We start from the raw sequence: 27,511 nt of genomic DNA on the forward strand, positions 1-27,511 counted from the left end.
GTTTCCCAGTCGGAGCTAGTTTTTTTCCCCAGGTTGCCAGTTCTTTGAACGCACGGAAGTCAGAGGTTTACGAGTTCCCAGTTGTTTTGAATGCGGCAGTAGCATATCTCTCCATTTAATACAGACATTTGACGTCAAATACAGTCATCAAATATAAAAAATATGATTACAATAATCACATGTATCCACCAATGCAAAGATAATAGGCCGCTAGACAGCCCACCGTGCCGCTTTATGGACACCGACTCAATCGTTAGGGTGGAGAGACCTGTATCTTGTCAGTATATCCAGAATCTTTCATTTGACTCACGGTGACGTTCCGAATTTTGTTGTCTCGTGACCTACTAAATACTAGATAAAGTCATAAACCCCTAAAATTGTTATTTTAAAAATATAATTTTAACCTTAGCCACAATGATAACCATAACCTTAAATTAAGACCAAAAGCACATGTTTGTTGTCATACATTTTCACGAAAAATTCATTACGCCAATTCTGTTGCAAAACATTTATTTAATGGCTGCAAACGGAACGAAACGGGGGAGGGACCTACCTTGATTTGTCCAATAGAAACTCTCGTTTTGCAACGGTTTGGCTAATAATTACACCCCTGTTGTGCACACAGCCACTGAATGTGCATGAGACAGAATGGACAAAACAAGTTTATTGGCGGAGGATGTTTCTTTTTTGCACGAGTTATTTATTATTGCCATTCGCTGTCTTGTTGGCTTGAAATTTAGCTTTCTGGTTTAGTTACCCTGAAAAAGATTCACTGAACGCAGGTGCGTGTTGTTTACATCTTACTTTGACTTTTTAAAATACTGTTGCAAGTGCTTGAAAACAATGTCTAGAGGTGATACACGTAGCTAGATAACCAGTTCAACGCTCATACTACATTTAGCTACAGTACACATTATGGTACTAGCTACAGTAACATTAACGTTAGACTGGAGAATGTGTCTAGACAGTGCTAGCTACTTACTGCTGTAGCTCAGTTAGGGCAGGTTGTTTAGCTAGCTAGCGTTAGCCAACTAACGTTACCTAGTGAGTGCAATACATTTATGCCATATAGCAGCAGATCTAATGGCCTTAGCCAACTACTCAAGACAATGCATCACTAGTGTGATGGCATGGAATAGTTATCAGTGCTAGCTAGCTATCTGCTCTCTCACAAGGTGTCCTGCATTTTTCCTGACGGCTGTCAGGAAGCTACAGTCAACTAGATTTGTATAAAAGCGGTATCTATGAAAGTGAAACATTTATATAATTGGTAGGACACAGTTTTGTGAATAATTTGATTTAGGATTTGCCATTACTGTATCTCCCAGGTTGTGATTTCCAGTATTGTTGCCCATCATGGCAGGAGGCATCACAGAGACCGGGGAGCTCTACTCCCCTTATGTGAGTATCACTATTAGACCCTGCTGTGTTATGCTCATTCTCCTGTTTCATGTCAGGTATTGGTGTGCATTATTTTTTATTTTACAGTCATTCCATATACGAATTTATACATAAGAACAACAACTTCCAGACACACACTAAAATGACTACATCTCATCTGCCCAGACCCGCATGCTCACACCCCCATCCCTAGTGCCTGTATTATTGTTTGCCATAGTGCCTGTATTATTGTTTGCCACTTGCCCTGAAATTGTATCAATTTGTTTGCTTTTCTCTGTCGGCCATGCTATTTCAATATTTACATAAATAATTAGATTTAAAAAAAGTGTTAACGATTGGTGTATTGATTTGATTTCCAAGTCTTCAGATAAAGTTTTTTGAAGATGAGTGTAAAACTAATAATGACTCAATAATCCATGCTTTCTGGGAATTATATAGTCTGGAAGTTGTTGGCTAGAAATTTGACTGTTATAGGTATTACAATGTAAATGTACTTTTAATCCTTCTGTCTGCATATTTCAAGACATGACATAGGGGGGTGTAGTGAGAGACCCAATGGGCTGGACAATTCTCTTCTCATCACTCAAGACATGACTCTGCCATTGTGCTGTAGGATTTGTGAATTTAGTCTCTCGTGGGTATAATATATTCTATATATTAGTTTCTACTGGATTAAGTGTAAATGTTAGTTAACTGTAATGTCATTAGATATGCTCCAACTTTCCCTCCATCTTGTTTCAACATATCTTTTTATTATGGTTGACAAATGAATAATGGATAGCAAATGCTGAAACATTATGTAGGCTAAATTAGTTCAAGTTACCTGCATGAGTCCAAAGTCTACACAATATGTGACAAAATCATTTAAAATAGTGATGTGCACCTACTCTCGTATATATTACATTTTTATCTCTAAAAATGTTCATGAATTCTGCCGCTTGAACAATCAGACTTTCAGATCATGCCTTTGTCCGCCTCTGCTTTGACCTTTGTAAAAGCATCCCTTGATCAAAGAGCTGGAAATTCAACACCTCCATGCTATCAAATGAAGCATTCCATACATTGGTCACTACATGGACAGACAACTACACACAATTATAATCACAGCCGCATATATTCTCCCCCAAGCAGACACATCGACGGCCCTAAACGGACTTTATTTGACTCTATGTAAACTGGAAACCACATCCCTAGGCTGCATTCATTGTAGCTGGGGATTTTAACAAGGCTAATCTGAAAACAAGACTCCCTAAATTCTATCAGCATATTGATTGTGTTACCAGGGCTTGTAAACCCCTGGATCATTGTTATTCTAACTTCCACAACGCATATAAGGCCGTCCCCCACCCCCCTTTTGGAAAAGCTGACCACGACTCCATTTTGTTGCTCCCAGCCTATAGACAGAGACTAAAACAGGAAGCTCCCGCGCTCAGGTCTGTTCAACACTGGTTCGACCAATCTGATTCCATGCTTCAAGATTGCTTCTATCACATGGATTGGGATATGTTCCACATTGCGTCAAACAACAACATTGACAAATACGCTGATACGGTTAGCGAGTTTATTAGCAAGTGCATAGACGATGTCGTAACCACCGCAACTATTAAAACTTTCCCAAACCAGAAACCGTGGATTGATGGCAGCATTCGTGTGAAACTGAAAGCGCAAACCACTGCTTTTAACCAGGGCAAGGTGACCGGAAACATGACCGAATACAAACAGTGTAGCTATTCTCTCCTCAAGGCAATCAAACAAGCTACGCGTCAGTATAGAGACAGTGGAGTCGCAATTCAATGGCTCAGACACAAGGTATGTGGCAGGGTCTACAGTCAATCACGGATTACAAAAGGAAAACCAGCCCTGTCACAGACCATGATGTCTTGCTCACAGACAGACTAAACAACTTCTTTTCTCGCTTTGAGGACAATACAGAGGACACGGCCCGCTTCCAAAACCTGTGGACTCTCCTTCACTGCAGCCGACGTGAGTAAAACATGTAAACGTGTTAACCCTCGCAAGGCTGCAGGCCCAGACGGCATCCCCAGCCGCGTCCTCAGAGCATGTGCAGACCAGCTGGCTGGTGTGTTTACGGACATATTCAATCAATCCTTATCCCAGTCTGCTGTTCCCACATGCTTCAAGAAGGCCACCATTGTTCCTGTTCCCAAGAAAGCTAAGGTAACTGAGCTAAACGACCACCCCGTAGCACTCACTTCCGTCATCATGAAGTTCTTTGAGAGACTAGTCAAGGACCATGTCACCCTGGGTCTCGACCCCGCCCTGTGCAACTGGGTACTCAACTTCCTGACGGGCCGTCCCCCAGGTGGTGAGGGTAGGTAACAACATCTCCACCCCGCTGATCCTCAACACTGGGGCCCCACACGGGTGCGTTCTGAGCCCTCTCCTGTGTACTCCCTGTTCACCCACGACTGCGTGGCCATGCACACCTCCAACTCAATCAACTCAATCATCAAGTTTGCAGACGACACTACAGTGGTAGGCTTGATTACCAACAACTACGAGACGGCCTACAGGGAGGAGGTGAGGGGCCTCGGAGTGTTGTGTCAGGAAAATAACCTCACACTCAACGTCAGATGATCATGGACTTCAGGAAACAGCAGAGGGAGCACCCCCCTATCCACATCGACGGGACAGTAGTGGAGAGGGTAGTAAGTCTTAAGTTCCTCGGCGTACACATTAAGGACAAACTGAATTGGTCCACCCACACAGACAGCGTGGTGTAGAAGGCGCAGCAGCGCCTCTTCAACCTTAGGAGGATGAAGAAATTCGGCTTGTCACCAAAAGCACTCACAAACTTAACTCCAGCCACTTTAATAATGGAAAAAATGATGTAAAAATGTATCACTAGCCACTTTAAACAATGCCACTTAATATAATGTTTACATACCCTACATTACTCATCTCATATATACAGTGCCTTGCGAAAGTATTCGGCCCCCTTGAACTTTGCGACCTTTTGCCACATTTCAGGCTTCAAACATAAAGATATAAAACTATTTTTTTGTGAAGAATCAATAACAAGTGGGACACAATCATGAAGTGGAACGACATTTATTGCATATTTCAAACTTTTTTAACCACTTAAGCCTAGGGCTCTATACTGCCCCCGTTGGAGAAAGTGCGTGCCCATAGTAAACTGAAAATATTTTTTCCCAAAATTTCTAATATATGCATATAAAAATTATTATTGAATAGAAAACACTCTAAAGTTTCTAAAACTGTTTAAATTATGTCTGTATGTAAAGCAGAACTCTCAGGGCAGCCTTTCTCCCAAACTCTCTCTTGTGAAGAGAAAAGTTGGGTCAACTTTGACGTCATCGCTCCCACCCTTCCCAGGCAGCTACCGATCCAGGAACAGTCTCTATCTCTTCAGCGCGATGCCTGCTTTCAAATGGCACGTTCATTGTGAGAATCCCACGAGCCCTCGACGTTTGGCGGGCGAAATTGCTCGTGTCCCTATGGAAAACAGGCACTCTATTGCGCGCGGCCGATTTGGAGTACGTTCTTTTCCATGATCCAGCATTTGAAGCCGGTTTGTCTGTTCGCGCTGATCTTTGTTCTACATGCTAAAAACATCATAAAGCTCGATTTTTCACATAGTTTGACCAGTTTAGTCGACATATAATATGTAAATTGGAAGTTTTGATGCGCAAGAGTGCTGGACCAGAAGTCATTTTGGATGCATTTCAGCCGAAGCTGTTAACATATGCTAATACAGAGACACACAACATGAAACCAAACAATGTATTGGGTAAGTATGACTCCTTCTACGTCTTCTGATGGAAGAACATCAAAGGTAAGGGAATATATATGTGGTTATTTTGGGTTTCTGTGGACTCCAAACGTAGAGGAGACATACTGCTAATATCTGAGCGCCGACTCATAGTATAGCCCAGTGAACGATGTCTGTAACGTTAAAAATAAATGTAATACAGCGGTTGCATTAAGAAGAAGTGCATCTTTGTAAATATATGTAGAACATGTATATTTAGTCATGTTTATTGCTTGTTATCTGACGTTATCTGTCGGAGCTATCATCATTTCTCCGGACATTTGAGTAGCATTTTTTGAAATGTCGTCATTGTAAACAGACATTTATGGATATAAATGGCATATTATTGAAAAAAAATTAAATGTACGGTGTAACATGTAATATTACTGTCATCTGATGAAGATTTTAAAAAGGTTAGTGAATTATTTATTTTTTAATCCTACTTTTAAATTTGATTTTTTTCTGGGACAAAATGGCCGCCGCTTGTCTTTTGTTTCGGTGGTGATCTAATATAAATATGTGCTATGTTTTCGCCGTAAAACATTTTAGAAATCTGACTTGCTGGGTAGATGAACAAGGTGTTTATCTTTCATTTGAGCTATTGGACTTGTTAATGTGTGGAGGTTAAATATTTCTAAGAATATTTTTTTGCATTGTGCGTTATGGTAATGAGCTTGAGCCGTAGTCACGATCCCGGATCCGGGATGGGGATCAAAAACGGAAAAATTGGGCGTGCAAAATTATTCAGCCCCCTTAAGTTAATACTTTGTAGCGCCACCTTTTGCTGCGATTACAGCTGTAAGTCGAGAGACTGAAATCCAACCCCGAAGCCAGCCGCACCAATGTGTCGGAGGAAACACCTCGCGGCCGGTTACGACAGAGCCTGGGCGCGAAGCCAGGGTCTCTGGTGGCACAGCTGGTGCTGCAGTACAGCGCCCTTAACCACTGCGCCACCCGGGAGGCCTTGAGACAGGTACTCTTTTGATAACATTCGCTGTCTTTTTGATATTATAGATCAAGTAAACGCATGAAAAACCCCTGTTCTGCTGGCTTCACTGGATGCTGAGAAAGCATCCAGTGGGCTCCCGAGTGGCGCAGTGGTCCAAGGCACTGCAACTCAGTGCTAGAAGCATCCAGGCTGTATCATCAAATCAAATGTATTTATATAGCCCTTCATACATCAGCTGATATCTCAAAGTGCTGTACAGAAACCCAGCCTAAAACCCCAAACCGCAAGCAATGCAGGTGTAGAAGCACGGTGGCTAGGAAAAACTCCCTAGAAAGCCCAAAACCTAGAGAGGAACCAGGCTATGTGGGGTGGCCAGTCCTCTTCTGGCTGTGCCGGGTGGAGATTATAACAGAACATGGCCAAGATGTTCAAATGTTCATAAATGACCAGCATGGTCCAATAATAATAAGGCAGAACAGTTGAAACTGGAGCAGCAGCACGGCCAGGTGGACTGGGGACAGCAAGGAGTCATCATGTCAGGTAGTCCTGAGGCATGGTCCTAGGGCTCAGGTCCTCTGAGAGAGAAAGAGAGAATTAGAGAGAGCACACTTAAATTCACACAGGGCACCGAATAGGACAGGAGAAGTACTCCAGATACAACAAACTGACCCTAGCCCCCGACACATAAACTACTGCACCATAGTGTGGTTCACAATTGGTCCAGAGTTGTTAGGGTTTGGCCGGGGTAGGCCGTCATTGTAAATTAGAATTTGTTCTTAACTGACTTGCCTAGTTAAAGAAAAGGTCAAATAAATTAAAAATAAACATTCGATAGGATGGAGTGAAGCTTTCTGTTCTCAGTCTTAGAAAAGTTGAATATGGGCCCAAACTTTATCAAATTGATGGTGGTGTCTACTAATGGTCTAAACTCTGAGAGATTTTCTTTGGGATGGGTTACAAGACAAGGATGCTCGCTGTCTCCTCTCTCTAAGTGGATGATGTCTTACACTACATATCCAACCCTGAGAAATTCCACCCTTCCATTTGAGACACAATTTCTCAGTACATCAAGTTTTCAGGATATAAGATCAATTTGAATAAATCCATTGTTTGCCCTCTCAATCTTACCGGCTCTATGGAGACACTCAGCCCGTTACAATGGAAGACACAGGCTTTCAATACCTTGGAATCTTTGTAACACCAGATCTGAATTGCCTTTTCAACTACTTCTCCTCGATCGAATCAAGAATCACCTCCGAACCTGGATCTCCATCCCAATTAGCTTAGTCAGAAGAATCAATGTTATCCATATCAACATCCTCCCTAGATTGAACTATTTATCTCCCTCACCAACTTTAAACATCTGGTATCTGAGCAGCTAACCGATCGCTGCAGCTGTACATAGTCCATCTGTAAATAGCCCACACAATTTACCTACCTCATCCACATACTGTTTTTATTTATCTACTTTTCTGCTCTTTTGCACACCAGTATATCTTCTTGCACATGACCATATGATCATTTATCACTCCAGTGTTAATATGCTAAATTGTAATTATTCGCCTACCTCCTCATGCCTTTTGCACACAATGTATATAGACTCTCTTTTTTTTCTACTGTGTTATTGACTTGTTTATCGTTTACTCCATGTGTAACTCTATTGTCTGTTCACACTGCTATGCTTTATCTTGGCCAGGTCGCAGTTGTAAATGAGAACTTGTTCTCAACTAGCCTACCTGGTTAAATAAAGGTGAAATAAATAAATAATTTATTTCAGATGCTGCCATGCTATCTCCCAGTTTCATTTTTCAAAGGTTTTTAAGAAAAGCACTTTTTTTGTTAATTAAAATAATATAAAATTGATCAGAAATGCAGTGTAGATATTGTTGTAAATTACTATGGCTGATTACTATTACTAATTATTACCAATGATTAATTACTAATGGATGACTTTTAATGGAATATCTACATAGGCGTACTGAGGCCCATTTATCAGCAACCATCATTCCTGTGTTCCAATGGTACGTTGTTAGCTAATCCAAGTTTATAATTTTAAAAGGCTAGTTGATCATTAGAAAACCCTTTTACAATTATGTTAGCGCAGCTGAAAACTGTTGTCCTGATTTAAAGAAGCAATAAAACTGGTCTTCTTTAGACTAGTTGAGTATCTGGAGTATCAGCATTTGTGGGTTTGATTACAGGCTCAAAATGGCTCTAACCAGAATATAAAGAGTAGGGTAAGGCCCCGGTGCACAACTGAGCAAGAGGACTACTACATTTGTCTAGTTTGAGAAACGGACACATCACAAGTCCTCAACTGGCAGCTTCATTAAATGGTCACCAACAAAACAGCAGTCTCAACGTCAACAGTGAAGAGGCATTTCCTGGATGCTGGCCTTCTAGGCAGAAAAAAAACAAGGACATTTCTAAGTGACCCAAAACATTTGAACGGTAGTGTATATGGGGCAATAAAAAAAACTTAGAATCAAGTTCTCCACTTCTATCAAAACCTGAATCTAAGGGTGGTCATGCCCTTCCCTGCCTTTAAATCAAATAGGATTTGTCACATGTGCCGAATACAGCAGGTGTAGTAAACCTTACAGTGAAATGCTTACTTATAAGCCCTTAACCAACAATGCACTTTTAAGAAAAATACCCCCCCCCCCAAAAAAATTTAAAAAAAATAAAATAAATAAAAATAAATAAATAAAAGTAACAAATAATCAAAGAGCAGCAGTAAAATAGTGAGGCTGTATACAGGGGGTACTGGTACAGTCAATGTGCGGGGGCACCGGTTAGTCGAGGTAATTGAGATATGTAGGTAGAGTTATTAAAGTGACTATGCATAGATAATAACAGAGTAGGAGCAGTGTAAAGGGTGGGGGGCAGTGAAAATAGTCTGGGTAGCCATTTGAGTAGATATGCAGGAGTCTTATGGCTGTTTAGAAGCCTTTTGGACCTAGACTTGGCACTCCGGTACCACTTGCCGTGCGGTAGCAGAGAAAACAGACTATGACTAGGGTGGCTGGAGTCTTCGACAATTTCCTTCCTCTGACACCGCCTGGTATAGAGGTCCTGGATGGCAGGAAGCTTGCCCCATTGATGTACTGGGCCGTAAGCACTACCCTTTGTAGTGCCTTGCAGTTGGAGGCTGAGCAGTTGCTATACCAGGCAGTGATGCAACTTGTCAGGATGCTCTCAATGGTGCAGCTGTAGAACTTTTTGAGGTTCTGAGGACCATTCCAAATATTTTTCACTCTCCTGAGGGTAGTGGTTTTGTCGTGCCCTCTTCATGACTGTCTTGGTGTGCTTGGACCATGTTAGTTTGTTGGTGATATGGATGCAAGGAACTTGAAGCTCTCAACCTGCTCCACTACAGCCCCTTTGATGAGAATGTTGGTGTGCTCGGTCCTCCTTTTCCTGTAGTCCACAATCATCTCCTTTGTGTTGATCACGTTGAGGGAGAGGTTGTTGTCCTTACGTTACACTGGCAGGTCTCTGACCTCCCTAAAGGCTGTCTCATTGTTGTCGGTAATCAGGCCTACCACAGTTGTGTGTCATCAGCAAACTTAATGATGGTTTTGGAGTCGTGCATGGCCGTGCAGTCATGAGTGAACAGGGAGTACAGGAGGGGACTGAGCATGCACCCCTGAGGGGCCCCTGTGTTGAGGATCAGCATGGCGGATGTGTTGTTACCTAATATTACCACCTGGGGGCGGCCCGTCAGGAAGTACAGGATCCAGTTGCAGAGGGTGGTGTTTAGTCCCAGGGTCCTTAGCTTAGAGATGAGCTTTGAGGGCACTATGGTTTTGAATGCTGAAGTCAATGAATAGCATTCTCACATAAGTGTTCCTTTTGTCCAGGTGTGAAAGGGCAGTGTGGAGTGCAATAGAGATTGCATCATCTGTTGGGGAGGTATGCCAATTGGAGTGGGTCTAGGGTTTCTGGGATAATGGTGATGATGTGAGTCATGACCAGCCTTTCAAAGCACTTCATGGCTACAGACCTGAGTTGCTACGGGTTGGTAGTCATTTAGGCAGGTTACTTTGGTGTTCTTGGGCACAGGGACGATGATGGTCTGCTTGAAACATGTTGGTATTACGGTCTCAGACAGGGAGAGATTGAAAATGTCAGTGAAGACACTTGCTAGTTGGTCAGCGCATGCTCAGAGTACACGTCCTTGTAATCTGTATGGCCCTGCGGCCTTGTGAATGTTGACCTGTTTAAAGGTCTTACTTACAACGGCTGTGAAGAGAGTGATCACACAGTCGTCTGGAACAGCTGATGCTCTCATGCATGTTTCAGTGTTCCTTGCCTCGAAGTGAGCATAGAAGTAATTTATCTCATCTGGTAGGTTCGTGTCACTGGACAGCTCGGCTGTGCTTCCCTTTTTATTCTAATAGTTTGCAAGCCCTGCCACGTCTGATGAGCGTTGGAGCCGGTGTAGTCCAATTCGATCTTAGTCCTGTATTGACGCTTTGCCTGTTTAATGGTTCGTCGGAGGACATTGTGTGATTTCTTATAAGCTTCCAGGTTAGAGTTCCACTCCTTGAAAGCAGAAGCTCTACCCTTAGCTCAGTGCGGATGTTGACTGGCTTCTGATTGGGGTATGTACGTACAGTCACTGTGGGGACGATGTTATCGATGCATTTATTGATGAAGCCAGTGACTGATGTGGTGTACTCCTCAATGTCATCTGAAGAATCCCGTAACATACTCCAGTCTGTGCTAGTTAAACAGTCCTGTAGTTTAGCATCTACTTCATCTGATCACTTTTTTATAGACTGAGCCACTGGTGCTTCCTGCTTGTAAGCAGGAATCAGGAGGTTAGAATTGTGGTCATATTTGCCAAATGAAGGGCAAGGGAGAGCTTTGTTCGCGTATCTGTGTGTGGATTAAAGGTTGTCTAGAGTTGTTTTTTCCCTCTCTGGTTGCACATTTAACATGCTGGTAGAAATGAGGTAAAATGGATTTAAGTTTACCTGCATTAAAGTCCCCGGCCACTAGGAGCGCCACCTCTGGATCAGCGTTTTCCTGTTTGCTTATGGGGGTACACAGCTCATTGAGTGCTGTCTTCGTGCCAGCATCGGTCTGTGGTGGTATGTAGACAGCTACAAAAAAATACAGATAGTGTGGTCTACAGCTTATCATGAGATACTCTACCTCAGGAAATCAAAACCGAGAGACTTCCTTAGATATCCTGCACCAGCTTTTGTTTACAAATATACATAGACCGCCACCCCATGTCTTACCAGAGGCTTCTGTTCTATCCTGCCGATACAGTGTATAACCCACCAGCTGTATGTTATTCATATCGTCGTTCGTCCACGACTAGGTGAAACACAAGATATTTGTTTTTAAAGTCCCGTCGATAGGACATGCAGTGCCTTGCGAAAGTATTCGGCCCCCTTGAACTTTGCGACCTTTTGCCACATTTCAGGCTTCAAACATAAAGATATAAAACTGTATTTTTTTGTGAAGAATCAACAACAAGTGGGACACAATCATGAAGTGGAACGACATTTATTGGATATTTCAAACTTTTTTAACAAATCAAAAACTGAAAAATTGGGCGTGCAAAATTATTCAGCCCCTTTACTTTCAGTGCAGCAAACTCTCTCCAGAAGTTCAGTGAGGATCTCTGAATGATCCAATGTTGACCTAAATGACTAATGATGATAAATACAATCCACCTGTGTGTAATCAAGTCTCCGTATAAATGCACCAGCACTGTGATAGTCTCAGAGGTCCGTTAAAAGTGCAGAGAGCATCATGAAGAACAAGGAACACACCAGGCATGTCCGAGATACTGTTGTGAAGAAGTTTAAAGCCGGATTTGGATGCAAAAGGATTTCCCAAGCTTTAAACATCCCAAGGAGCACTGTGCAAGCGATAATATTGAAATGGAAGGAGTATCAGACCACTGCAAATCTACCAAGACCTGGCCGTCCCTCTAAACTTTCAGCTCATACAAGGAGAAGACTGATCAGAGATGCAGCCAAGAGGCCCATGATCACTCGGAATGAACTGCAGAGATCTACAGCTGAGGTGGGAGACTGTCCATAGGACCACAATCAGTCGTATATTGCACAAATCTGGCCTTTATGGAAGAGTGGCAAGAAGAAAGCCTTTTCTTAAAGATATCCATAAAAAGTGTTGTTTAAAGTTTGACACAAGCCACCTGGGAGACACCAAACATGTGGAAGAAGGTGCTCTGGTCAGATGAAACCAAAATTGAACTTTTTGGCAACAATGCAAAACGTTATGTTTGGCGTAAAAGCAACACAGCTCATCACTCTGAACACACCATCCCCACTGTCAAACATGGTGGTGGCAGCATCATGGTTTGGGCATGCTTTTCTTCAGCAGGGACAGGGAAGATGGTTAAAATTGATGGGAAGATGGATGGAGCCAAATACAGGACCATTCTGGAAGAAAACCTGATGGAGTCTGCAAAAGACCTGAAGCTCGGACGGAGATTTGTCTTCCAACAAGACAATGATCCAAAACATAAAGCAAAATCTACAATGGAATGGTTCAAAAATAAACATATCCAGGTGTTAGAATGGCCAAGTCAAAGTCCAGACCTGAATCCAATCGAGAATCTGTGGAAAGAACTGAAAACTGCTGTTCACAAATGCTCTCCATCCAACCTCACTGAGCTCGAGCTGTTTTGCAAGGAGGAATGGGAAAAAATTTCAGTCTCTCGATGTGCAAAACTGATAGACATACCCCAAGCGACTTACAGCTGTAATCGCAGCAAAAGGTGGCGCTACAAAGTATTAACTTAAGGGGGCTGAATAATTTTGCACGCCCAATTTTTCAGTTTTTGATTTGTAAATTTTTTTCAATATGCAATAAATGTCATTCCACTTCATGATTGTCTCCCACTTGTTGTTGATTCTTCACAAAAAAAATACAGTTTTATATCTTTATGTTTGAAGCCTGAAATGTGGCAAAAGGTCGCAAAGTTCAAGGGGGCCGAATACTTTCGCAAGGCACTGTATGTGCTTTCAGTTTGTCCAAGTAATTATCCAGCAATTGTATGTTGGCCAATAGCAGGCAGATTAGCCACTCTTTGGCAGATCCTCACAAGGCACCCCGATCTCCTTCCGCGATACCTCTTCCGTCTCTTTCTCCTTCAAATGACGGGGATGAGGGCCTGTTCGGGTATCTGGAGTAAATCCCTCTCGTCCGACTCATTAAAGAAAAATTATTCATCCAATTCATGGTGAGTAATCACTGTTCTGATGTCCAGAAGCTCTTTTTGGTCATATGAGACAGTAGCAGCAACATTATCTACAATTTGTACTACTGGTCTGCCCAAATCAGCAACATGTTAACATGGATCACAAACAGACAAGACTCAATGTGGATTCAGATAGAGGTTCAATTTCCTCTAAACTCAATTGTATTCATTAATGACTTTAGTGAAGTGGGGAACATACCCAAAACTTTTGATTTACAACACCCTACTAACATGGAAGGACTGCAAGAAATACCTTGGCATTTCATCCCAGATATGCTCTCACTTGCCTATAGGAAACAACCCAGACTCGCCAAAGCCCAGAGTGATGGCAACTTTCATCTTTGGCATACTCTCAGGATCAGGACCTATTCAGACCTGTTTCATCAGAACGCAACTACACTGAAATCCCTTGAAGAGCTCTGCAGGGAATTTGATGTGCACATTTTTTGTTCTTGATATCTTCAAATTAGACACGTAATTTCCTCATTCACTTCCAAGGAGAGGTTTAGAGCTGATCACAATTAAGTTGAGCCCCTTCTTGCTACAGCACAATCCATAAAAGGCAAAAACTCCAATATCTATATATTCCTATACGAGAGTGTGGGTTCCTCTTTACTCTTAAAATAATCTGGGGAAAGGACCTTTGTCTGATTATCAGTCATAGTTGAGGTGTACCTATGATAAATTACAGGCCTCATATTTTTAAGTGGGAGAACTTGCGGGAGTGGAAGAACTTGCACAATTGGTGGCTGACTAAATACTTTTTTGCCCCACTGTATATGCATGTATTTTGGAGTTGTAGAGAGATCTGGTCATCTATACATACTACTGCATGTACAGTTTGATATGACCCCGTGTCTCTATCTTCTTAATGTTCAGCAGGACTTTGTTCTTCATCCAGACTGAGAGAATTTGTTTAAGACTCACATACTTTGCTATAAAATGTATTATCCTGCTGGGGGCTTCTAATTCTTCCCCTGCATTTTAAAACGTGGATTGACCAGATTGTTGACTTTCTTCCTCTTGAAAAGCTCACTTACGACCTCCGCAAGAGACATCCCAGGTTTGATAGACTCTGGTCTCCACTACTCAAACTGGACAGAGTGAATGGGGTGATTTAAGGAAGTGTGTGTGTGTGTGTATACAGGAAGTGTAAGTTGCTCTAAAGCTAATTCTTTAATTGTTGTCTCTGCTAAAGCTGGAAATGTCTACACGATTACTGATAGTGCTGCTGCAATTTGTTTGTTTGATATTTTATTCTGTAATTTGTCTGCCACATCTGTAAATATGGAATCTGTTTTGTTTGTTGATTTGAAAAACAATAACTTAATATCTTTAAGTTATACAATAGTGATGTAGAGCAGAAATGTTGCGGGGAGCACGTGCGGTGGTTACTCATCTAGTCAGGACACTGAAAATAGGAAGAAGGAATGCTTAGGCACTGAAAAAGGCTACCACTGATGAACTTTGACCTAAACCATAAATTCTGTTTAGCAATGCGTTATTGTGAGGCCTGTAGGTATGTCACAAGTTTCTGCAGGGACTGATATCAGCATGGTTGTGTCTGCTTCAGCTGTTTTAAGGCTAGTTGTCTTGTGGTTAAAGTGCCCTTTCTAGATGAAATATTAACTGACTGAAGGAATGGATAGGGATAAGGGCTTTTTAGTGATGTGACCTTCTGTTCACTGGTCTACCTATATGTCACGGTGTCAGCCCTACGTCTACTGCTAGATGGGACTGTAATAGTCCACAGCTGAGGACAGTGTTTGAATAAGATCAAGATAATGTCTTCAGTTGACCAGTGCGTTGCAACTTGGCAATGTGAGGTCAACATGTTTTTCTTTACACCGGTGCTAAACTGTCACATGATTTCCAGGGTTCAAACTTCACTCTCTTGACCAGAGTGGGGTGTTACGTTAAGTGAAGGGAGGATAATGTCCAGTAAACAGGAGCGACCAGACCTACTGGCCTTTTGTGGACCCCCAAGACAACGACACCCTCTAATAGAGCACTCCCTTCGTCTTACTTATTGTTCTGTGTCTTTGCAGGTGGGCTTGGTGTACATGTTTAATCTGATCGTGGGCACGGGGGCACTGACGATGCCCAAGGCCTTTGCCCAAGCAGGTTGGGCGGTCAGCCTGGCGCTCATCTCCTTCCTGGCGTTTATGAGGCGAGTTCCTTGTAGGCTCACTGCCTTTCCATTCATTTCCACAACTGTTGCCTTACATCCACTTCCCCAGCTCTCACTTTAGTTTAAGCACACCATAGCACAAGAGGAATTTACCATATTTAATCCTTATCGTCCACACCTAAGGTCCTCCCAGCCACCTAAGTGGAGAGTTATTGCCCTCCCTATCACATGGGATGCCACTGATGAGGCGTGTCAGTAATCTAGCAGGGAACAACCAGAGCAGGAGGAGTTGCAGATGAGTTGATGCAGCGTGTCAGTCAGCAGGAGGAAGTTGATGATGCAGGATGTGTTTCATTAGGGTAGTATGTGAGGAAAAAGGGGAGACAGTGGACACACAGAGATGCAGATCAGAGGCCAGTACTTTAGCTTTGTGATGTGGATTTAAACATACACTGTGCCTTTTAACAGTTTCATCTTTTTATATCGCTTTGTTTTTATATGATTGAGATCTAGAGATCCTGTTTTATCACCAAGGATAGTGTGCAGTTAGGCAAGGTCACAGACTACAACAAATACAACACAATGATATTATTTGACAGTTGTTGACAATGGGTCATACAATTCTACATTTGTATAAAATTGTTATGCTCAGTATATAATGTGTAGACTTTTCAGGGCTAGTTTTTGTCATCTGAATATATTTTTCTGAACCCACTTTGTTTCATTTTCATCAGTTACATGACCACTACGTTTGTGATCGAGGCCATGGCAGCGGCCAACGCTCAGCTGTGCTGGAAGAGGAGGGAGCAGGAAGAGGTGAGTTAGCACATATAAATAACCAACAGGTGGAAGTAATGAAGAAAGAGTGATAGTCGACACTCATACATACTGTCTTTTCCAGTGATCCCTACTCATCAAGTGAAGGCCCAGATTTGCTAGTTCACTACCCCCTTAAACCTCAACACCTTTATGTGAAGAATAACCTCAAGGCGGTCAATAGACCATTAAAGAATAATATGGGGAATGGAGCGCTTGCCACTCCCACAAATGTGTGATTAAACAAGCCCTGTAGTGTCCTCTACTGACTCACTGGGGGGGCAGTTTAGTTTTTAGTCATTGTTACTTTAGTCATTTTAAATAGTAAGGGAAAGTCCTCTCGTGCAGAGATTGATAGAGCTGGTGGAGTTCGTTTTCTTTTTTTACAGAAAAGCAGCAAGTCATTTTGCCTAATGCCGAAAGGTTTCCGCTGGAGGAGTTATGAGCGTAAGGACAATGGGTCTGGCTTTGACAGCGCCCCAAACCCCATGGCCTTGATTCATGGCTCACTTAGTCTTCCTCCAACATTTCCTCCCACATAATGGGAAGAAGGGAGGCACAGAGTGGGAATGTTTACCCTTGAACATTCTTTATTTCTTTCCGCTCGAATGAAGCACATAAAAAAAGTTAAGCAGTTCCTTTAAAGTCATATACTGGCTGACATTTTCTGAGAAAGTCCCATAAAAGTGTATTAGTTTGAATTTGGGGGGGACTGACTCTGCATCTCTCGGAAGTGACTGAGAAATAGGATAGATCTGCTCTTTTGACTCAGCCATCTGTCACTTTGATGTTAGATGCTTTGTTTCTGTTGCTGGCATATTCTGTTCCAGTGAGCCACCCACTTTTTAGTCTCTCCCACACCCTGCCCAACCAGCTGTAGCTGCTCTTGTTAATTCAACTGATAATGACATCCTCAATGTCGATTGTAATTGAGCATTAATTAATATAAATCTGTAGTGAATTTGGTAGATGAAGAGTTATGGGAGGGCGTCAGATAGGCGCTCATATCTATTGTATATGAGGGGAACAGCTCCCTCATCCTCCCCAGCATATCCCAGCTGTTCCAGACAATTTCCAGATGCTGCTCCCCTCCACGTCACATGTCCAGCAAATAAAACAGTGTTAATAGGTTGTAAACTGACTGTTGTAGGCACTGAGCAATAGGATTTGTAGATTAGGAGTGAAGTCAGTGTTGGGTGGAGGCAGGCTGGTTATCCTCTTTCCATCACCCTCATCTTCAGGTCCAAGACAGCGACTCCACCTCTGATTATTCAGATGATGATATCCGGGGACGATCAGAGCCAGAGATGAGGCCCATTTTGTCAGGCCGTGAGTATAGTGTTCCTCTCATCCCTCCCGAAGACTAGACACACTGCTAAGTTCGTGTTAAGAATGTGTTGAAAATAAGGTACACTACATGGCCAAAGGTATGTGGACATCTGCTCGTCGAACATCTCATTCCAAAATCATGGGCATTAATATGCAGTTGGTCCCCCCTTTGCTGCTATAATACCCTCCACTCTTTTGGGAAGGCTTTCCATTCAGCCATGAGCATTAGTGAGGTTGGATGTTGGGAGATTAGGCCTGACTCAGTCATTCCAATTAATCTCAAAGGTGTTTGATGGGGTTGAGGTCAGGCTCTGTGCAGGCGAGTCAAGTTCTTCCACACCGATCTCGACAAACCATTTCTGTATGGACCTTGCTTTGTGAATTTGGGGGGCATTGTCCTGCTGAAACAGGATTGGGCCTTCCCCAAACTATTGCCACAAAGTTGGAAGCACAGAATTGTCTAGGATTTTATTGTATGCTGTAGCATCAATATTTCCCTTCACTGGAACTAAGGGGCCTAGACTACTGAACCATGAAAAACAGCCCCAGACAATTATTTATCCTCCACCAAACTTTACAGTTGGCTCTATGCATTCGGGCAAGTAGCATTCTCCTGGCATCCGCCAAACCAAGATTCGTATGTCAGACTGCCAGATGGTGAAGTGTGATTCATCACTCTAGAGAACGCGTTTCCACTGCTGGAGAGTCCAATGTCGGCAAGCTTTACACCACTCCAGCCGACGCTTGGCATTGCTCATGATGATGTTATGCTTGTGTGCGGCTGCTCGACCATGGAAACCCATTTCATGAAGCTCCCAACTAACAGATATTGTGCTGACGTTGCTTCCAGAAGCTGTTTGGAACTCCGAAGTGAATGTTGCCACCAAGGACAGACTTTTTACGCGCTATGAGCTTCAGCATTCCTCGGTCCCATTCTGTGATCTTGTGTGGCCTACCACTTCGTGGCTGAGCCGTTGTTGCTCCTAGACGTATACCTCTGGCCATGTAGTGTATATATGAAAACATTGAGTCTTGTGGAGGATTCGGAATTCTCTTTTTTGTCGTCCCTCCTTTTTGAAGGTCTCAATTCTTAAGCATATGTTGATTGACATAATCAGATCAATCATACATTGTATGTATCCTCCATATGTCATTGGTTAATGTCAACGTTTTATAGAAGGAATGACATCAGAATGACTCCGATTGGAATGACTCACCACTGCATTCTCATGTCTATGCATTATCACAGAGCGAACAGGAGGAGGACACGTTGATCACTTTGACATTGTGGAGAGGGTAGAGATGGGTCAAATGGCCTCCATGTTCTTCAACAAAGGTAAGAGCCTATCCTCATTCAGTACTTTGAGGGGATATGATGAATCCACACACTGTTATTGAATGAAGTGCTGCTGATGCTGCTATGTGCAGGGCATGGTAAAACCTGTCCTCCTTGTCTAACAGCTATGGAGGAGTCTTGACAGTTGTGTGGGATAATTTGGGGACAGTTTCTTAACCTTTAAATGGGAATCATTGTTAGATTCCAAAAGTGAGGCTGTTAGCTCTCTAATGGGGTGTAATTTTATACTGAGTGTACAAAACATTAGGAATACCTTCCTTATAGTGAGTTGCACCCCCTTTTGCCCTACAAGGTGTGGAAAGCATTCCACAGGGATGCTGGCCCAGGTTGACTCCAATGCTTCCCACAGTTGTGTTCATTTGGCTGGTAGTAGATCTCTACTAGTAGCATCGTTCCATCTCATCCCACAGATGCTGAATTGGATTGAGATCTGGTGACTGGGTAGGCCACTGCAGTAAGCTGAATTCACTGTCATGTTCGTGGAACCATTCCTGGACAATCCTTACCTTGTGCCATTGGGTATTATCCTGATAATAAAAAATACATTTGCACATGGATACACTGCTGCCATGAAAGGATGCACCTGATTGGCAATAATGTTCAGATATCCTGTGGCATTCAAATGTTCCTCCATTTTTATCAAGGGGCCCCAATGTATGCCATGAAAACACACCCACACCATTATACTACCACAACCACCACCAGCCCGCACACAGCATGATGGATGCATGTACTCATGGTTTTCTCCATTCCCTAGTCCTCCCATCAGCAAGAACCATGGTTCATTCAGATCAGGCAATGTTTTTCCAATTTTCCAATGTCCATTGTTTTTATTCCTTATTCCTTTTTGTTTTTTTTGCTGAAAGAAGTGGAACTCTAAGGTGGTTGGCTGCCATACACCATTTGTGTCAAGGTACGACTAGTTGTGCATTCTTTTATGAGTCTTTGGGCACCAATGTGCCCGTCTGTTGTGCTGCACAATTTGTCAGCCTCCTTTGTCCTCTTTCATCAATGACCCGTTACTGACCACTGGCCTGCTATTGGCTGGATGTCGTTTGGGTGGTGGATCATTCTTGATACACACGGGAAACAGTTGAGCGTGAAAAACCCAGCAGTGTTGCAGTTCTTGATGCACACCTGCTGCGCCTGGCACCTACTACCATACCCTATTCAAAGGCACTTAAATATTTTGTCTTGCCCATTCACCCTCTGAATGGCACACATACACAATCCATGTCTCAAGGCTTAAAAATCCTTCTTTAACCTGTCTCCTCCCCTTCATCTACACTGGTTGAAGTGGATTTACAGGTGGCATCAATAAGGGATCAGCTTTCACCTGGTCAGTCTATGTCATGGAAACAGCAGGTGTTCCTAATGTTAGGTACTCTCGGTGTATATGGCTAAATGGTTGTATTTCCCAGGCCATCACACTGCTGCTGTTTTAGTCTCCCCAGCTGTGTGTGGGGGCCTCCTGCAGGCTGCACCAGCGGCGGTGAACATGTTAAAGCCTCGGCAGCCTGAGTGATGAGCTAATTGAAAGCAGAATCATGTTCACCTTGAACCAGAAACAGAACACGCTTGCTGATTTACATTACTCACCTACGTCAGAGTAGACACTCCTCGGTGTGCTGGGCCCGCTCACTACCCCCTCCCCACCCTCTCCTCTGCTGGCAGGTCGGCCTGTTTCTCAAGTATTATTAACCAGGTAGGTGACTCAACAGTCTGCAGCATACCTACCTGCAGCGCCAATACTTCAACAGCATCGCTTTTGTCATCTCTGATGATAAAAAGGTCAAACCGTTCTGCTTCACTCTGACAATGTCATCTGTGTGCAGATCTCTTCCTGTGTTGTGATCCGGCTCTGGCCACTAGGTGGTGCACTTGGCACACTCGCACACAAAAATGATTCACTGACTCACACAAAGCCAGGCAGGCATGCAACATGCTGTTAGAGAAGCAGCGTGTTGTTCCCTTGTGGAACACTCCGGCTGCTGTCTCTTCTTTCCACTTTCTCTCAGCCCTATTAAAGTGTTAAAACACTCTTTGGCGATGACCTCTCCCTGTGTGTGTGGAGTGTGTCTGGTGTGGTGTTGTCCTCGGCTGCAGGTGAGGGTGAGGTGCCCTGAGGAAGTATCGATCGGTGGCAGAGATAAGAGTCCCCTCTATCTCTCTGTGTGATGTGGGAGTGCTGCCCAGTGACTCTAATCAGAAATGAATTAGTTGGGCGCTGGGCCCAGCTCGCATGAGAGAGGAGTGAGATGCAGCTCTTTGACTCAGCTCAATGGCGCTCCAGCATAGTGAAAGTCTCGTTTGTCTCTCTACCCAGATCTCCGCTGATATGAACTCTTCTTTGTGTAATTAGTGCTGGGAGGTAATATAAGATTAGTGGTATGTCTGATCAGGGAGTTTTACTGGTGTGGCAAAGCTGTCAGGCATTAAAACAAAATCTCTTGTTTTTTTGTTGAGGGATTGGATAGTGGAGTGTTGTTGAATGTGTTGTTGGAGTTAATGGGCTTGGTTGTGTGTGTGAAGGGCAGCTCACAGAGCAGCTGGCCTCTTGAATCCTTACTACCTCGGGCCGGTTCTGGTTATTGATGGGACTGTTCGACCACACTGGGCACCACTGGCAGGAAAGGCACATTTTCACTTAATGCCCAGATGCAGATTCAGTGTGGATGTGTGGGGGAATACTTTTTTTCAATGTTTTTTTTTCTTCTCCTGTCCACTTCATGTAATTGAAAAATAATCACTATGAAAGGGCATTCGACTTCCTCCTGAGCTAAAATTGTCATAGCAGCAGAGCAAGCTTGGAATAAGGCCATGGGTATCGGCCCTGACAGAATTTTGATGGGGGCTGGTTTATCAGCGGAGCAGCGAGGAGAGTGCCTGTAGTGTTACTGTAACCTTCCTCATCCACAATTTGCAAGTTGATTAGAAGACAACTTTGGCTAATATTACAAAGGGGGGTGAACAGCAGAGGCTGGCCTGTGTGCTCCTGCTCCCATCTCAGCCCACTGTCCCTCTAGGTAGAAAAGGCAGTAGAAGTGATGTATGGGGAAATGGATGGTGTGCAGACAGAGGGAGAAGGTACAGGCTCTATAACATGCACCTACCACCCTTGACTTATGGAGACGAATACTAATCCAGTCTCTTTTATTACAGACCCCAGCTTTAATGAGTACCTAACACCGATGCATACATTTTATTTTATACTTGAATGACTTTTCTTAAATGTCATACTTGTACGCTATGAGGGGCACTGACAAAAGGAAAATGGGGAGCAGCGATGCCACTAAGAAGATAAATGGACATGTTTGTCAGCCATCCCCCCCTCCCACCACCCCAATTACATAAGCCTCAACTAAAATAGTTTTCAAGTCTCTATTGTATATGAACATAAAGGATGCGCTTTCCTTTTCAGAGGGCCTGCTGCTATTACTGCTCAACTCTATGATTACCCCGAGATCCAGATCAATATCCCAAGTTTTAGCACAGAGAATACATCTCACTCAATGAAAGCCCATTGGGGTTTCAAAATCAAACCTAAGGAAAGTAATTTCTGTTGCATCCAACAAACCGTCTTTAGTTGTCAGGCTCTCGCATTCACATTCCTGCCTGATGAAGCTCCACGATAGCAGAGCGGAGCCCAGTACAGCTGTGGCTTTCAGCATGGTTGGCATTCAACAAAATGGCTGTGGATGTTGGAAGGAAGCAACTTCCTAACATACCTCTTCTGGGAACCACTCCCTCCTCCTCCAGACCCAGCTAGAGAGGCTATCAGAGCCTCTGTCAGTCTGCAACAGTGGGGTGATGGATAGTGACGTGTGTCCGTGCCGCTAGGGGACTGAGTGGAGCTCCTAGGTGAAGAGTCATTTGCAGCAGCAGCGTGAGCCTCTGGCTGTGGGTAATGGGGAGGTATTAGTGACCGAGCCTGGCAGGGCAGCATCCTCTTGGTCATGCTGGGTCCTCACCTAGCTATCGCTCACTGACAGGGGCAGCACAGGCAGCCCTGATTCCCCCTATCCGAGGCAAAAGCTCTAACAGGCTTCCTTTCCATAGGGCCAGATGGAGACATGCAGGAATGGTAGAGAGTACTGTACAGTGCTAACCTCTGAAAGTGGGGTTGTCGGAGAGGAGGTGAAAATGGAATGTGTAGAATTGATGCAGAGAGAATCGAGTCCCCCCACCAACCTGTGAGATACTTTCATACATTGATCAGTGTGCAGATCAATACTGATAGGTACAGTATAGTCTTGAGTTATCAGTGTTTATTTTCCCCAGCCTGTGTTTTATGACCTCAGTGCACCACTGCACAATGATGTGATCTGGTGCTCCTGGAAGAGAATAAACACAACCTGGCTACCAAAGTGCCCTTTGGTTCCCTCTCCCACAGTACTTTAGCACCACATTATCCTCAATGGAGGTAAGATGAGTGGTGGTGCTAGCTAGGTAAATGTTTGCTGTCATCACCCTTTCCCACAGAATTTACCTGCTGTTAGACTCTCCATCTAACTCAAACAGGGCTGCAGCAACTTACTGTAGCAACTGTAATATAGCTTCATATCATATTGCAGTCTACTGTAAGTGTCCATCAATCCCTGCCATAAGACAGGTAATGCCTGTTTTACAACTACATGGGCTTATCTGGCTGTTGGACCAGCTAGTCCTCTTCCATATGCCTTTTCTTGTTTCCCTCAGCTCGGCTGTGTGATGGGCAGCAGAAGAAGGTTGCCATTCGTCCCTTTACTCTCAGATCAGATTAATCAATTTAGCCCTGTAAAACTATAAACCCCTCACTTTTTAATGATTTTTAATGGACTCCACACTCTAATTTCCCTGTCAGTAATGAATTGGCTGCCATGACCAGTAGGACACAGGAGCCTCCCACACGAGAACTCCAGTGTATGATGGATGCCTGGCACAACATGGCTATCGGTCTCCCGTTGTTGAAAGCTCTCAATCTCCGCTCGTTGCGCCAGCTTGGATGGGCCAGTAGTGTGAGGTGGGGGAGGTAATGAGGAGAATTTTCCTCATGAAGTGATTACTTTCTTAATTAGTGTGATTAATATTCTTCCGGAGGAGCGGAGAAATGTGCTGCTGCAGTTGTGGCTGCCATCCCGGAGGGAGAAGCAGGGGATTGATGAAGGAGTGGAGGTGTAGAGACGGAGGAGATTGCCTCTGATGGAGACTGCACGTTTAGCGGTTGAAGTTTGACACAAGTTGCATTGACCATATTTCATAATCAGGCATCTGACGGCTGTTAAAGATGAGGAATGGGTTAGCTAAGCTATCCTTGCATGTGTGTAGGCAGATTCTCTCAGAGATATGATGAACTGATAACACAGTCATATACACTAGAAATGTATAATGTATGTATAGGTCCAGGTATAACCTGCTCATGTCTTAACCCTTTGGTTTTGTCTTTCAGTTGGTGTCAACATGTTCTATATCTGCATGGTAGTCTACCTGTATGGAGACCTGGCCATCTATGCTGCTGCTGTGCCCATATCACTAATGGAAGTAGCCTGGTAAGACCAGCCAGCCAGCTTGCTGCTGATTCATTACATTCATGGGTTTCTTATTTGGGGGTGTTATTTCAAGCAACTGTATGACTAATGTGGGCACAGCTGACTTTCCCAAGTACTTGGAGCATTTACTTTTGGCAGGACAAAGCATATCCCTTTCTCTCAGTTCTGTTTTTATCTCTGCACTTTGGCTGTTCCCTGACCTTCTGCCTCAGTAAAACTTTCTGATGAGGGGGCCTTTAGCCTTCCTGACCTCCCACCAGTGCTCTTGGCATTTACTTTTTGTTGACTGGCTCCCAGACAGGTTTTTATTACAAGTCCCCTCCACTGGCCCGGTGGGGCTGGGTGAATATCACATATTCCATATTGTCTAAGGGAGGCTCTTCTCTAGAGAAACTATTGTCCTGGTGAGACCACCTTAACCGTCAGGATCACAATTCAATTTTGTGTAGCTTTATGACAGAAAGATGATTTGACTTTCTCATGGTGTTCCAAAAAGTACAATTTCAACCAAAGACCCCTCCCCAAACACAAAAGCGCTCTCCCATTTTGCCCAAATGACATTAGATTATCAGTGACTTTTTAAGGGTTCAGTGAGCCCTGGGAGTGCCATATAGGGGTATCTTATGAACATAATGTTGTGAGGATGAGATCCTTAAACATTTAAAGAGATACTTAACTTTTAAAGGACAAGGTGAGTGAATACATTTCAATTCAAGATTACAATTTAACCACTTACCACATCAGAGGAAGTTCTATTAACATACCACCATAATAGCATAAAAAATATACATTTGTCCCTCTCTGACTCAGCGGGCTCGAAAAGCCCCGTGGTAACTTTCTAGCTAAAATGTGAGGCGGAACAGACACTTAAAAAGGAATTACCCTATGGCACAGACCGGAGCTCCCCGCTCGACTGGCTCTGCCACTGAGGAGAGCCAGGCGATTGAGATCGTAGAGCGGTATCTCTTTGTAAAGCCTTGCCGCAGCAGACTTCTCGGTGGCAGAGGCAGATTCTAATGATTATGTCCCATAATTGATGCTCAGTCTGCCGCACCTTGTTGGCAGCACTGAAAGGGTTTTGTGATTGCCTCAGAATGACAATGTGTAATTTTCCACCAGGAAGACTGGATCATCAAGTCTAATGCAGTGATATAACTTTTACTGATACTTTTCTTACTGATAGTCTAACCGCTCCGAGGTAGTAGGAACTGACCTCGCTGATAATCTAACCGCTCAGAGGTAGTAGGAACTGACCTCGCTGATAATCTAACCGCTCCGAGGTAGTAGGAACTGACCGCTGATAATCTAACCGCTCCGAGGTAGTAGGAACTGACCTCGCTGATAATCTAACCGCTCCGAGGTAGTAGGAACTGACCTCGCTGATAATCTAACCGCTCCGAGGTAGTAGGAACTGACCTCGCTGATATTCTAACCGCTCCGAGGTAGTAGGAACTGACCTCGCTGATAATCTAACCGCTCCGAGGTAGTAGGAACTGACCTCGCTGATAATCTAACCGCTCCGAGGTAGTAGGAACTGACCTCGCTGATATTCTAACCGCTCCGAGGTAGTAGGAACTGACCTCGCTGATAATCTAACCGCTCCGAGGTAGTAGGAACTGACCTCGCTGATATTCTAACCGCTCCGAGGTAGTAGGAACTGACCTCGCTGATATTCTAACCGCTCCGAGGTAGTAGGAACTGACCTCGCTGATATTCTAACCGCTCCGAGGTAGTAGGAACTGACCTCGCTGATATTCTAACCGCTCCGAGGTAGTAGGAACTGACCTCGCTGATATTCTAACCGCTCCGAGGTAGTAGGAACTGACCTCGCTGATATTCTAACCGCTCCGAGGTAGTAGGAACTGACCTCGCTGATATTCTAACCGCTCCGAGGTAGTAGGAACTGACCTCGCTGATATTCTAACCGCTCCGAGGTAGTAGGAACTGACCTCGCTGATATTCTAACCGCTCCGAGGTAGTAGGAACTGACCTCGCTGATATTCTAACCGCTCCGAGGTAGTAGGAACTGACCTCGCTGATATTCTAACCGCTCCGAGGTAGTAGGAACTGACCTCGCTGATATTCTAACCGCTCCGAGGTAGTAGGAACTGACCTCGCTGATATTCTAACCGCTCCGAGGTAGTAGGAACTGACCTCGCTGATATTCTAACCGCTCCGAGGTAGTAGGAACTGACCTCGCTGATATTCTAACCGCTCCGAGGTAGTAGGAACTGACCTCGCTGATATTCTAACCGCTCCGAGGTAGTAGGAACTGACCTCGCTGATATTCTAACCGCTCCGAGGTAGTAGGAACTGACCTCGCTGATATTCTAACCGCTCCGAGGTAGTAGGAACTGACCTCGCTGATATTCCCGCTCCGGTAGTAGGAACTGACCTCGCTGATATTCTAACCGCTCCGAGGTAGTAGGAACTGACCTCGCTGATATTCTAACCGCTCCGAGGTAGTAGGAACTGACCTCGCTGATATTCTAACCGCTCCGAGGTAGTAGGAACTGACCTCGCTGATATTCTAACCGCTCCGAGGTAGTAGGAACTGACCTCGCTGATATTCTAACCGCTCCGAGGTAGTAGGAACTGACCTCGCTGATATTCTAACCGCTCCGAGGTAGTAGGAACTGACCTCGCTGATATTCTAACCGCTCCGAGGTAGTAGGAACTGACCTCGCTGATATTCTAACCGCTCCGAGGTAGTAGGAACTGACCTCGCTGATATTCTAACCGCTCCGAGGTAGTAGGAACTGACCTCGCTGATATTCTTCAGAGGTAGTAGGAACTGACCTCGCTGATATTCTAACCGATCAGAGGTAGTAGGAACTGACCTCGCTGATATTCTAACCGCTCCGAGGTAGTAGGAACTGACCTCGCTGATATTCTAACCGCTCCGAGGTAGTAGGAACTGACCTCGCTGATAATCTAACCGATCAGAGGTAGTAGGAA

General features: G+C 44.0%; 1 protein-coding gene across 6 annotated transcripts in view; it reads left to right on the top strand.

Annotated features, from left to right (window-relative positions):
* Positions 1 to 601: 601 nt before the first annotated feature.
* The window catches only part of LOC118364669 (transmembrane protein 104-like), an 87,528-nt gene continuing 60,618 nt past the window's right edge, over positions 602 to 27,511 (top strand). For all 6 annotated transcript variants that reach the window (XR_008088721.1, XR_008088720.1, XR_008088722.1 and 3 more), the window contains exons 1-7: positions 602 to 782; positions 1,329 to 1,401; positions 15,441 to 15,562; positions 16,258 to 16,339; positions 17,581 to 17,668; positions 18,918 to 19,004; positions 24,454 to 24,553. Coding sequence is in view for 1 of the 6 variants with exons in the window: in XM_052491343.1 (XP_052347303.1) it covers positions 1,357 to 1,401; positions 15,441 to 15,562; positions 16,258 to 16,339; positions 17,581 to 17,668; positions 18,918 to 19,004; positions 24,454 to 24,553 (524 nt within the window). In the remaining 5 variants the exon portion in view is untranslated. The remainder of the gene's footprint in view (positions 783 to 1,328; positions 1,402 to 15,440; positions 15,563 to 16,257; positions 16,340 to 17,580; positions 17,669 to 18,917; positions 19,005 to 24,453; positions 24,554 to 27,511) is intronic.

The sequence above is a fragment of the Oncorhynchus keta genome, chromosome 32, assembly GCF_023373465.1.
Source record: "Oncorhynchus keta strain PuntledgeMale-10-30-2019 chromosome 32, Oket_V2, whole genome shotgun sequence".
NCBI classification, from domain to species: Eukaryota; Metazoa; Chordata; class Actinopteri; order Salmoniformes; family Salmonidae; genus Oncorhynchus; species Oncorhynchus keta.